Consider the following 13,915-nt stretch of genomic DNA (forward strand, 5'->3'; position numbering starts at 1 on the left):
CGTTGATATTGTTCGTTCAACGATATTGCTGTCGCCGGTGTTGGGGTGCGACGTATCGTCGATGTTGTTGTTCGTTCGACGATATTGCTGTCGCCGATGTTGGGGTGCGACGTATCATCGATGTTGTTGCATTGTGATGTTGTTGAGGTTGTTGTTGGCTGATTGTCCAGAAACGGTAAAGGGGGTATCTCTATTATGATTTTAGTTATATTTTATGTTGTTAATATAACTGTTATGTATTACGATGATGATTGTTGTATATGGTCACCCTTTGAGGGCTGTTTCTGTTGGGCAGGTTACAGGACAATGCGTGAGACAGGATAGTGGTGAAGGACTAGGTGTGTCTAGTCAAAGAGTCCTGTAGTTGATAGTAGATAGAGACAATATAGCTTATTGTCTTATTTGAGTTGTATGTGTGTATTTATTATACTGTTTCTGCTACACTGACGTAGATAGTGTGGTGATTGCACTATTTTGTCGTATATGCATTATATTATTACGTCGTCGAAAAGAAAATTTTTATGCATATGACGTCACATGTTGTATGATTACGTGGCGAGGTTTGGGGCGCCACATTTGGTGGTATCAGAGCATATGTTAGATGCCTGGGATGGTTAGGAGTTGGGTTTGTGATGAGGGAGTTGGATGGCGATATTATCTGCGTGTGTCTGTGCATTTGACTTGTTATATCGATAAGATTGATTGATCTTTAGTTGCGTGTGCTTTTGTGCGAAATGTGTAATGATGATTACTGGATTGTAATTATTAAATGTTATGATTAACAATTTGATTTCCAGTGATGGCAGCTAGAGAACAGGTACATCCACGCGAGGAAACGGACGAGGTTGATAGTGGGTTTGGACAGATGAATCCATTGCCACCTCCTCCTATGGGACAGGCACCTGCAGATCAGCCTTTATTGCCCGATGAGTTGACTTTGGCACAGTTCAGCAGTTATCTTCCGCCGAGATTTGATATTTCTGATACTGGTGAGCGAGCAGAGGAGTGGATTGAGAGGATAGAGCAGATATTTGTGACTGCTCCGTGTGCTAGGTCTGCTTGGTTACGATTGGCTACATTTCAGCTTTCGAGGAATGTACTATTGTGGTGGCAGACAACTGAGGCCGGATTGAGAGCCCAGGGCCGTACTGTTGATTGGGATGTGTTTCGCTCTCGTTTTCTTGATAAGTACTTTTCTATAGCAGCCAGACAGAAGAAAGAGAAAGAATTCGAGGATTTGAGACAGGGTAGTATGTCTGTTGCTGAGTATGAGACTCGATATTCTACATTGCTGAAATATGTGCCACATGTTGCTACGAATGTTCACGCTAAGATGAGACATTTCTTGAGAGGGTTGAAGTTAGAGTTATTTGATCGTGTGCAATCAAATAACCCGGTATCATTTGAGGATGCAGTGACGAGGGCTGAGATGGCTGAGTTAGTTATGCAGGAGTATGGGGCTCAGGGACGATTATCAGAGCCGATTAGGGAGTCATTGCGACCACAGGGACAATCTTTTAAATATCAGAAGGGTTCATCTTCCTCATCCTCATCTGGGAAGCGCAGATTTGATTCACGACGTGTTGAGAGTCGTGGGAGCAGTTCTCAGTCTGTTCAGGGGCAGAGAGGAGAGTCCAGAGCAGTGAGATGTTTTCGTTGTGGGGGACCTCATCTGATCAGAGATTGTACACAGACCGAGATCACCTGTTTTGAGTGTGGCGGTGTTGGTCATCTGGCGAGACAGTGTCCTAGTCGTGAGGGACAGCGAGAGCCTAGGAGTTCTAGAGGTAGATCCTCAGAGAGAGGAGGACGACAGCCTCAGCAGTTTACACCACGACCTTCTGGAGGACAGCCACGTATGCAGGGAGCTGGTCCGTCTCAGGCACAGGTGTATGCTTTGACACGAGAGCAGGCAGAGGAGGCACGAGAGGAGATGATAGCGGGTAAGTGTTATTTATGTTCTTATCCTGCTAATATTCTTATTGATACTGGTGCCTCGCATACATTTATATCGAAGAGGTTTGTAGTCGAGCATCATATGTGCTCGTCTCTATTGTCTACACCTCTTTCTGTTTCGACACCCTCTGGAGTGGATATATCAGTTGTATCGATGATATCAGATGGTATTATTTCTTATGAGGGCTACAAGCTGAGATCTGATATGATTATTCTAGAGATGACTGATTTTGATTGTATTGTGGGAATTAATGTGCTGAGGAGATATTGTGCGACAGTTGATTGTTATCAGCGGGTGGTATATTTTTATACAGATGAGAAAGAGCGTTGGACATTTTATGGGAAGGGTTCTCGTCCCCGTGTTCCGTTGGTATCTGCCATCCGGATGTCTCGGTTATTGGAGCATGGACATGAGGGTTATCTTATTTATGCTGTAGATGTGACAGAGAAGAAGAAGAAGGTAGGTGGGAACAGAGGAGATACATGTAGTTGCTGAGTTTGCCGATGTATTCTGATGAGATTCCAGGCTTCCCACCAGTTCGTGAGGTGGAGTTTGGGATTGAGTTGATGCCAGGTACTTCCCCTATTTCTCGTACTCCTTACAGAATGGCACCAGCAGAGTTGAGAGAATTGAAAGCCCAGTTGCAGGACTTGCTGGACAAGGGATACATTCGCCCTAGTGTATCACCTTGGGGTGCACCAGTCTTATTTGTGAAAAAGAAAGATGGAACGATGCGAATTTGTATTGACTATCGACAGCTGAATAAGGTAACGATTAAGAATAAATATCCCCTCCCTCGTATTGATGATTTGTTTGATCAGTTACAGGGAACCTCAGTATATTCGAAGATTGATTTGAGGTCAGGATATCATCAGATACAAGTTAGAGAGGAGGATATTCAGAAGACAGCATTCAGAACCATATATGGGCATTATGAGTTTTTAGTTATGCCGTTTGGGTTGACGAATGCTCCAGCTGTGTTAATGAGTTTGATGAATAGGGTATTTCAGCCTTATCTCGACCGGTTTGTTATTGTGTTCATTGATGATATATTGATATATTCCAGGAATGAGGCTGAGCATGCAGGGCACTTGCGTTCAGTGTTACAGGTGTTGCGAGACAAACAGTTGTATGCCAAACTCAGTAAATGTGAGTTTTGGTTGGATCGAGTGGTCTTCTTGGGTCATGTTATATCGAGAGATGGGATTTCTGTTGATCCAACGAAGGTCGAAGCAGTGTTACAGTGGTCTTCACCTACATCTGTACCAGATATCCGTAGTTTCTTGGGTTTAGCAGGTTATTATCGTGGATTTATCGAGGGATTTTCAAAGATTGCTAGACCTTTGACACAACTGACTCAGAAAGGTGTGCGATTTCAGTGGTCCTCTCACTCAGGAGTTGAAGCACCGACTGACGACTGCACCGGTGTTATCAATCCCTACAGAAAACGAGAGGTTTGTTGTTTATACTGATGCATCATTACATGGTTTGTGATGTGTTTTGATGCAGGATCGACACGTTGTAGCATATGCCTCGAGACAGCTGAAACCACACGAAACAAGGTACCCTGTACATGACTTGGAGTTGGCAGCCATTATCTTTGCCTTGAAGATATGGCGACACTATCTATATGGTACCTCGTTTATGATTTATACTGATCATAAGAGCTTGAGATTTCTGTTTACACAAACAGAGTTGAATATGAGACAGAGACGATGGCTAGATTTGCTGAAGGATTATGATTGTGAGATTGAATATCATCCTGGTCGAGCCAATCTTACAGCTGATGCATTGAGCCGTAAAGTGAGTTGTACTGCAGAGGATGTGAGTCGTTTATCAGCTATGATGATGTCTTGTTGTTCCTTGGGATATGATTTTGATATCTCGACGACTCCTATCCAGGTATTTACCTTATTAGCTGAACCTGATATATATGGTTGTATTCGTGATGCACAGATGACAGATGAGAGAGTTCAGCGATGGAAGGAGTTGGTTTCTCGGAAACAAGATACTTGTTTTAGAGTGGCTGATGATGGCAGTTTGAGGATGAATGATAGATGGGTAGTTCTTGATATATCTGAGTTGCGCCAGGGCCTGTTGCGGCGTGCACATTGTAGTCGATATTCTATCCACCCTGGTGGCAAGAAGATGTATAAGGATCTACGCTCTCAGTTTTGGTGGAAGGGAATGAAACATGATGTGATTGATTTTTTACGTCGATGTCTCAATTGTCAACAGATCAAAGCTGAGAGGAGAAGGCCGGGAGGTGAATTGAGGAGTTTAGAAGTACCGACTTGGAAATGGGAGCACATATCGATGGATTTTGTGACTCATTTACCAAGAAGCACTGGAACTATTGATGCTATTTGGGTGATTGTTGATCGATTGACTAAAGTTGCACATTTTATACCATATAGCATGAGTAGTACGTACTTGACGATGGCATAGTTGTATATACGAGAGATTGTACGCTTGCATGGGATTCGAGTGTCTATTATATCTGATAGAGATCCTCGATTTACTTCTCATTTTTGGGAAGGATTGCAGACTGCGATGGGGACAGAGTTGAGATTGAGTACGGCTTATCATCCTCAGACAGATGGTCAGACTGAGCGTACTATTCAGATGCTGGAGGATATGTTGCGTGCTTATGTTATGGATTTTAAATCTGCTTGGCAGTCATCTATTCCATTGGTAGAGTTTGCGTATAACAATAGTTATCAGAGTAGTATTCAGATGGCTCCATTTGAGGCATTGTATGGGAGACGTTGTAGATCTCCGTTATATTGGGATGATGTTGATCGAGCTGCAGTTACCGGTCCTGATATGATTCATGAGATGGAACATAAAGTAAAGTTGATACAGCAGCGATTGAAAGCAGCTCAAGATAGACAGGCCGCCTATGCAAATAAAAGACGAAGACCATTAGAATTTCAGCAGGGCGATCGAGTATTTTTGAAAGTGTCTCCTTTTCGTGGCACAGTGCGATTTGGTATGAAAGGAAAGTTGGCACCGAGGTATGTTGGCCCGTATGAGATATTGCAGCGGGTAGGCACTTTGGCTTACCGATTGGCTCTACCTCCATCTTTATCTGGTATTCATGATGTATTTAATGTGTCGATGTTGCGGAAGTATGAGCTGGATCCTTCACATGTATTGGATATTTCTGAGGTTCAGTTAGATCCTGATGTGTCTTATGTTGAGAGACCAGTTTGTATTTTGGATCGATCTGAACGAAAGCTTCGTAGTAAGCTTATACCGATGGTGAAGGTTCAGTGGGAGCATAGAGGTGTCGAAGAGGCCACTTGGGAGACAGAGCGGCATATGAGGGAGCTCTACCCCTACTTATTCTGATGGTATGACGTATCTTTATTTATGCATGTTATTACTATTGTTGATTAATTTCGGGGTCGAAATTCATTTAAGGGGGTATAAATGTAATGCCTGAAGTAAATATTACAAGTTGTTGATTTAGTAATGTGAGATTACTAAATAATAATTAATTTTAAAGAGGAAAATATGACATATGTTGGACATATGAAGGCCAAATGATTTGAGATTTGTATATAACGTAGAAAACTCAAGGATATAGAAGTTTTATGTTTTGAGTTTTGAACGATTTGATCGTTTGACTGGCCCAAAGAGATATACCAGTGTTCAAGGTTAAATATTATATATTATATTATATTATATTATAATATAATATAATATAATATTAAAAAAAAGAAGAAATGAGGATAAATTTGAAACTCAAATTCACGTGAGTTTCATTCACGTTGGACAGTGAACAGAGAGGAAACGGAGAGGTGAGAGAAAAGAGTTTTCAGATTTTTTTTCGATCGTGTGATTTATTGGTTTATCCAATCGACGAACCGACTTCAGTTCTGAGATCGTTGACACGAGGTCTTCGATTTGAGGTATAAATTTTATAGTTTTGGTGATGTTTGAAATTTGTCGATTTCTGGAATAAATGTGATAAATTGTTAAATCATACTGAAATTGGAGATTGTTGAGTAGTGTATGATTTTAACGAAGTAGAGAAGATTATTGTGTTGTTGTTTTGAATTATTCCTAATTTATAATAATTAGGGATTTTAATCGTTGAGTTGAGATTGGAGAGTTGTTTGTCAGTTGTTATTAATTCTGATTATATATTCGGAGTCTACGAAGTATAGGCTACACGTTGATATAAAATTTTCGTAATTTGACGGATGTTGTAAAATAGCCTATTATTTGAAGTTAATTAATTAGGGTGTATTTGATGGTAGTATTGTGAATTAAATACACCAGAATATTAAATTGTTGAACAATACGAATTTATAATCGAGTTTTATATTTTGTTGAATTAATTGTTGTTGGACTATTTGGTGTTATATATTGAGGCTGTTATGACTGTGTTGATACAGTGACAATGATCTGATAATTGTTGTTGAATTATTTAGATACAACACAAGCCTCGGGATCAAAGAAATAGCCAGACTATATATATACTTGATTATCAGGTACGTGTTGATGTACGAGCATATGTTGTTATTGTTTAGTATTGATGAACTATGATAAATCACCGGAATTGGGTGATTTGATATTATATTTGTTGTTGGTTATTATTGTTGATATTGTTGACTATCGTTGTTGGGAGACGTCTCGTTGATATTGTTCGTTCGAAGATATTGCTGTCGCCGGTGTTGGGGTGCGACGTATCGTCGATGTTGTTGTTCGTTCGACGATATTGCTGTCGCCGGTGTTGGGGTGCGACGTATCATCGATTTTGTTGCATTGTGATGTTGTTGAGGTTGTTGTTGGCTGATTGTCGAGAAACGGCAAAGGGAGTATCTCTATTATGATTTCAGTTATATTTTATATTGTTAATATAACTGTTATGTATTACGATGATGATTGTTGTATATGCTCACCCTTTGAGGGCTGTTTCTGTTGCGCAGGTTACAGGACTATGCGTGAGACAGGATAGTGGTGAAGGACTAGGTGTGTCTAGTCAAACAGTCCTGTAGTTGATAGTAGATAGAGACAGTATAGCTTATTGTCTTATTTGAGTTGTATGTGTGTATTTATTATACTGTTTCTGCTACACTGACGTAGATAGTGTGGTGATTGCACTATTTTGTCGTATATGCATTATATTATTACGTCGTCGAAAAGAAAATTTTTATGCATATGACGTCAGATGTTGTATGATTACGTGGCGAGGTTTGGGGCGCCACAACCACCTTGTTCCGAAGCTTCTTCTCCTGTCTGTCTAAGATCTGCACTGGTCTCTCCTCATAAGATAGGTTCGGAGTAAGCTGCAACGGCTCAAAGTTCAGGACATGCGAAGGGTTCACCATATATTTCCTCAGCATAGAGACGTGAAAGACATTGTGTACTCCGGCCAGATTCGGCGGAAGAGCCACGAGATAAACTAGCGTCCCAACTCTGTCAAGGATCTCAAATGGTCCAATGAATCTCGGACTGAGCTTCCCTTTCTTCCCAAATCACATGACACCCTTCATAGGTGCCACCTTCACAAAGACATGATCGCCGACAGCAAACTCTAAATCTCTCCTCCTCTGATCTGCATAACTCTTCTGTTGACTCTGAGCAGTCCTCATTCTATCACGGATCCGAGCTACTACGTCGACAGTCTGCTGAATAATCTCTGGACCCAACTCTGTTCGCTCTCCTACTTCATCCCAATGAACAGGAGATCTACACTTACGGCCATATAGTGCTTCATACGGAGCCATACCAATAGATGACTGAAAGCTGTTGTTATAAGTGAACTCAACCAATGGTAAGTTCGACTCCCAACTCCCAGAGAAATCAATGACGCAAGCACGGAGAAGATCCTCTAAAATCTGAATGACTCGCTCTGACTGCCCATCTGTCTGAGGATGGAAAGCTGTGCTAAACAGCAACTTCAGTCCCCATAGTCGAATGCAAACTCTTCCAAAATGAGGAAGTAAATCTGGGATCTCTGTCAGATACGATAGAAACTGGAATACCACGAAGTCGGACTATCTCCCGGATGTACAACTCTGCATACTGAATTATGGTGAAAGTCGTCTTAATAGGCAAGAAATGCGCTGATTTGGTAAGACGATCAACAATCACCCAGATGACATTCGATCTTCTGGCTGACCTCGGCAATCCGGTCACAAAGTCCATGGTAACATTCTTCCACTTCCACTCGGGAATAGGGAGAGGCTTGAGCAAACCTGCTGGTCTCTGATGCTCGGCCTTCACTAACTGACAAGTCAGACACTCTGATACAAATCGTCTGATATCCTTTTTCATCCTAGGCCACCAATACAATAGCTGCAGATCCTTGTACATCTTCGTACTCCCTGGATGAATAGATTACGGCGACGTATGGGCTTCTGATAAGATATCTGCTCGGATAGAATCACTGCTAGGAACCCATATCCTGTCTCGGTACCTCACAATATCATCACTGACTGAATACAAGACATTGCCCTTGGCCTCATCTCTCTGCTTCCACTTGGCCAACTCCTCATCTGCTGACTGACCATTGCGAATGCGGTCCAAAATGGAAGACTGAATGGTCAAGGTAGATAGACGGGGAACTCTACGTTGAGGATAAGTCTCAAGATCAAACCTCTACATCTCAAACTGAAGAGGTTTAGAAACTGTCAAATGGGCCATCGCTGCAACTTTCCTGCTCAATGCATCCGCAACTACATTAGCTTTACCCGGGTGATAGCTAATGTCACAATCATAGTCCTTCACAAGTTCCAACCAACGCCTCTGACGCATATTCGAGGCTCTTGTGGTCGGTAAAGATCTGGCATTTCTCTCCATACAGGTAGTGCCTCCAAATCTTCAAGGCAAAAACTACTGCGGCCAACTCTAGATCATGGGTAGGGTAATTCTTCTCATGAGTCTTCAACTGTCTAGAAGCATAAGCTATTACCTTCCCATGCTGCATCAATACGGCGCCAAGACCGAGCTTTGAAGCATCGGTATACAGTACAAACTCACCGGACCATGACGGCACGGCTAAAACTGGTGCTGAGATAAGAGCTTGCTTCAAAGTATCGAAGCTCTTCTGACACTCCTCGCTCCAAACAAATTTCACATTCTTCTTTGTCAGTGCTGTGATTGGAACTGCAATCGAAGAGAATCCCTTAATGAACTTCCGATAATATCCTACTAAGCCAAGAAAACTGCGGATTTCTGATGCATTCTGCGGCACAACCCAATCTCTGACTGCTGCAACTTTCGCTTGGTCTACCTCAATTCCACTGCTGGAAACAATGTGGCCTAAAAACGCCACCTTCTCTAACCAGAATTCGTATTTACTGAACTTTGCGGATAATTTGTGCTTCTGCAATGTCTGCAACACTGTGGTCAGATGTCGGCTGTGATCCTCCCTATTCTTGGAGTAGACGAGAATGTCATCTATGAACACTATCACAAACTGGTCGAGATACGGCTGAAATACGCGATTCATGAGATCCATGAAGATCGCTGACGCATTCTTCAAACCGAACGGCATCACAAGGAACTCGTAGTGGCCATAACGAGTCCTGAAACCTGTCTTCGAAACATCGGCGTCTCTCACCCTCAACTGGTGATAACCTGAACGCAGATCTATCTTAGAGAAAATCGAAGCTCCCTGCAACTGGTCAAACAGATCCTCAATCCTCGGAAGTGGGTATTTATTCTTCACTGTAACCTTGTTCAACTCCCGATAGTCAATACAAAGCCTCATAGAGCCATCTTTCTTCTTAACAAACAAGACTGGCGCGCCCCAAGGTGAGAAACTAGGGCGAATGAACTCCTTGTCAAGAAGTTCCTAAATCTGCTTCTTAAGCTATGCCATCTCTGTCGGTGCAAGTCGGTACGGTGCTTTTGAGATCGGAGCCGTACCTGGCATAAGCTCGATGGAAAACTCCACCTCTCTCTCCGGTGGCATACCAGAGACGTCTTCAGGAAAAACTTCTAAGAAGTCTCTAACACTCGGAACATCTGAGGCTGACTGACTGGGCGCCTCGGGGACAGATACAAAGGTTGCTAGAAATGCCCGACACCCTCTATGCATGAGCTTCCTAGCCTGGACATAAGGAATAATACGTGGTAGAGGAAATTACCTGTCTGGCTCGAATAAGAACTGCGTCATTCCAGGCGGTCAGACTAGAACAGATCTCCGCTGGAAGTCAATCAAAACTCCGTTCTGCAGTAACCAATCTATCCCTAAAATAATGTCAAACTCTGGCATCGGCAGTACGATAAGATCCGCATAAACAAGGTTACCATGGAGCTCAAGATCTATGTCTCGGATTACATTGGTGGCTGCCATCTCCTCGCCAGACGACAGTACTACGGAATAGGCTATATCTACCCCAATGGTCTACACTTTGAGGAAATTAGCAAAGACCTCTGAAATGAATGAGTGAGTGGCCCCTGAATCTATCAAGGCCTTCGTAGCGGAACCTGATATAAAAATTCTCCCTGAAAGATCGGAACTCTAAGTTGAACCCAATAGTTACAAAGACTAAACTTATAGACATGCAAAGGTTGAAGTTCTTCTAACTTATATTTCCAAAATATTACAAAGTAGAGCATGCAATCCTATCGCAATTCTATGTTCAAAATATTAACCCAAAACATTAAGTTCCAAATGCAGACTCAAAGCTTAAGGTACCTGTCATAAGCATCGTATCTGGGTTCGTCTCCGTGGCATGGAGAGCAAACACTCTGCCTTGGGTAGGCAGATTCCTCTGATGGCACTGTAGAAATAAGTGGTATGGACTACCACACCTATAACACTTTCCTGAGCCGTACATACATGCTCCAGGATGGCGACGTGAGCACTTAGGACAGACTGGGCGCTCAAGAGCCCTCGGGGTTGGGCGTCCCCGCTGCTGCTGCTGTTGCTGCTGGCCTCTGTTTCTAGGCTGCCCGTGAAAAGGCCTCTTGTTCTGCTGCTGAGGAGGAGGGTGGTGCGGCACCTGGGCTGGTCGCCTTCCCAAGCGATCTTTCTCGATATCACGCTGATCCTACTCTGCGGCTAGAGCTTTGGAGACAGCGACCTCATAAGAAGTAGGGTCAGACACCCTAACATCACGGCGCAAGATCGGCCGTAGACCCACCAGAAAATGCATCATCTTGGCTCTAGCATCATTTGCGATCAGGGGTACAAAATGACAACCCCTCTCGAACTTACGGATGAACTCCGTAACAGTCATATCTCCTTGCCTCAAGCTCATAAACTCAGTGGTCAACCTGGTGCGCACTTCCTCAGAAAAGTATTTGGAGTAGAACACCTCCGCGAAGCGCACCCAACTCAGCGTAGCCACGTTCAGGGCTACCGATGCTCCTTCCCACCATAAGCGGGCATCTCCTCCGAATAAGTAGGTGGCACATCGGACTCTGTCTGCATCTCTAAGCTCCATGAACTCGAAGATAACCTCGAGGAACTTGATCCAGCCCTCAGCAACCATGGGGTCAGACGTCCCAGAAAACTCCTTCGGACGCATCTTCATGAATCTTTCGTAGACAGCCTCGGGCCCTGTCGGCCTGGTCGCCACAGCATGGTTCCCCGCAAACTGTGCGAAGAACTGCGTCATCCCAGCTAGAATCTGGGCATTCATGTCCGGTGGAGGTGGAGGTGGTAAGTCTCTCTCCTGCCTCAGCTCCTCCCTGTCTTCTCGGCGAGGCTCATCCTCAATAGGGCGCTCAAGGATGTGTCTAGGGGGCATACTGTTCCATACATAACCCATACGTAACTAACATGCATAATTCTATAATTTATTTAAATTTAAATACTGAACAAATAAAATGAATCTGGACATAAAATGCTTCATGAAATCATGGCGTAAAAAAATAATTCATGCTTTAAATAAAATGCGTAAATGTAAACTTACAGACCGAAGACGTGACTTAATGAGCTTCTCGTGGTCAGTAGTAGTACAACCCTATACAGAACCATTGCTCTGATACCAGCTATAACGGCCGAAAATTCGTGTTTGAATATTTGCGGAAAAATTAAAATTTTTCTTCGTAAAGTAAGTAAAACGCCTCCTTCATAAAATAGACCGTTAAATAAAGTTTAAATGTTAAAAATAGCAGCGGAAGAAATTATTTGTTTGCAAAAGAACAATTTAAGAATAATCCAACAAAGGATAAACTGTTTGAGCATAAAAATGGTAAATGCTAAAATGAGGTCCTCGGGTTCCACTACTGCCGACCCAAGCTAGCTCACTGGTCCCCGCCCTCGGCCCCGGCATCATCAGTACCTACAACAATCAAGTCTAGTGAGTCTAAAGACTCAACATGCATATATCGTAAATAACAAGTAAATGTAGTAAAAATTTCATGTGAGTAAAAATATCATGTCATGAGGCACAATGTGAATGTAACATATCATGAGCGATTATAATACGTTCATAACTGAACTGACAGTCATAGTGAAAATGTTTGCTTCTTGGAGCCCTGTACTGAAATAGCCTGTAATAAATTTTCTGTTGAGATTATGGTCTACGCAAGTGGCCCCTGTACTGAAACTGACCGGTAACTGGCGACCGGATAATAAAATGCTCCCATGATCGGTAACTGGCGACCGGGTAAAATAAAGAACGTCTGATCAGACTGTGCCACAATATATTGGGTGGTACAAACTGAACTGACCGGTAACTGGCGACCGGATTTAGCAATAATCCCATGATAGTGAAATGGCCACAAGCAATATCGCATAATCTCAAAAATGAACATTTTATATTTTTATGCACGTAATATAATTAAATGGCACAATTAAATATCCTGTAATAATTTACTGCTTGGATTGGAACGCTCCCAGGCTCGCTGCAACCTAAATATGCCATGAAAAATATGCAATAGATTTATGGGACCAAACTATGCAATAACATTCGAAAATGTGACAATTACACCAAACGACTTTGTATTTGATCATGACTCCGAACCAACCCGAGCCAACCCTGAAACATCATATAGTCATGATTAAAATACGCTTAAAATGATGAATTAATGCTCCTAAAATGATGCAAGTCGAATTTTAGTGAATGGATGCCAAAACATGAAACGCTCTTTCGAGAGTCAATTTGGCACATTTCACCGTAAATTCTCGTATGACCTCAAAAATGATCCGAATCACGAACGGCAAAAAACATGACCTTCCTAACTTGGTGAGGCACTGTCCAGTCCAAGGTCATATGCTAAAATCCAATCAAGAACTCAAACGACGCCTGAGAACAACAGCACGCTTGCTGTCAAAATTACAGCAGCTGCACATTTGTTTTTCTTGTGTCGTTTTCAAGACTACCGGCCATTGGGGCTTGAACCACCAACCAAAGACTCTTACCAACATCCCAAAGATTGATTTGAACCATGGCTAAGGGCCCTAGGCCAGCCACAATTTGCAACATTCTAGCAAACATCAGAAAAGTTCACCCGAGAACACCTTGCATGCGTGTGTGGTGTTGTGCTTCGTTTGCTGTCTCGTGTCGTTCTATTGGACATTTGATTGACCATGGCATGATCTAGACATCTAGGGGTATGGTATGAACCTGTAGCTAAGTGCCATAGGCCAAACAAGATCCACACCATTCCACCAAATTCGAAACACACATGATGTCAAAAATGAGGGCCGAAGGGGGTGCTGGGGCTGTTCTTGCGTTTTTTTTGTAAAAAAACGATTCACCATGGACCAAGCCACCAAAAGGGCGACTTAGTCACGTCTTAGAGATGCTAGGGAAGTGATCTAAACATAGCTATAGGCCTTTTGGGGCAGCCATGATCAGAAACTTTTCCCTTGACCACAAACTGAATTTTTCAAAACTCATATGGACACAAATGGGAGGTTGTTGTCATCTTCTTGATTACGGCTAGAATGGGACTCAAACCAATGAACAAATGTGATCCTAACATGTCCTAGAACATGCCTAGCAGCAGCCTTGGGAGCCTGGAACCGATTCAATACCT

The 13,915-nt window shown here is 42.7% G+C and overlaps 1 protein-coding gene across 1 annotated transcript; it reads left to right on the forward strand.

Moving 5' to 3' along the window:
• Positions 1 to 244: 244 nt before the first annotated feature.
• LOC140831374 (uncharacterized) lies at positions 245 to 4,405 on the forward strand. Its single transcript, XM_073195125.1, has 8 exons — positions 245 to 338; positions 798 to 1,943; positions 2,271 to 2,441; positions 2,483 to 2,650; positions 2,933 to 3,066; positions 3,184 to 3,411; positions 3,467 to 3,590; positions 3,777 to 4,405. Exons 1-8 carry the CDS (start codon positions 245 to 247, stop codon positions 4,403 to 4,405), a joined length of 2,694 nt encoding a protein of 897 aa, XP_073051226.1.
• Positions 4,406 to 13,915: the final 9,510 nt, after the last annotated feature.

This window comes from Primulina eburnea, chromosome 5 (genome assembly GCF_022965805.1).
Source record: "Primulina eburnea isolate SZY01 chromosome 5, ASM2296580v1, whole genome shotgun sequence".
Classification (NCBI taxonomy): Eukaryota; Viridiplantae; Streptophyta; class Magnoliopsida; order Lamiales; family Gesneriaceae; genus Primulina; species Primulina eburnea.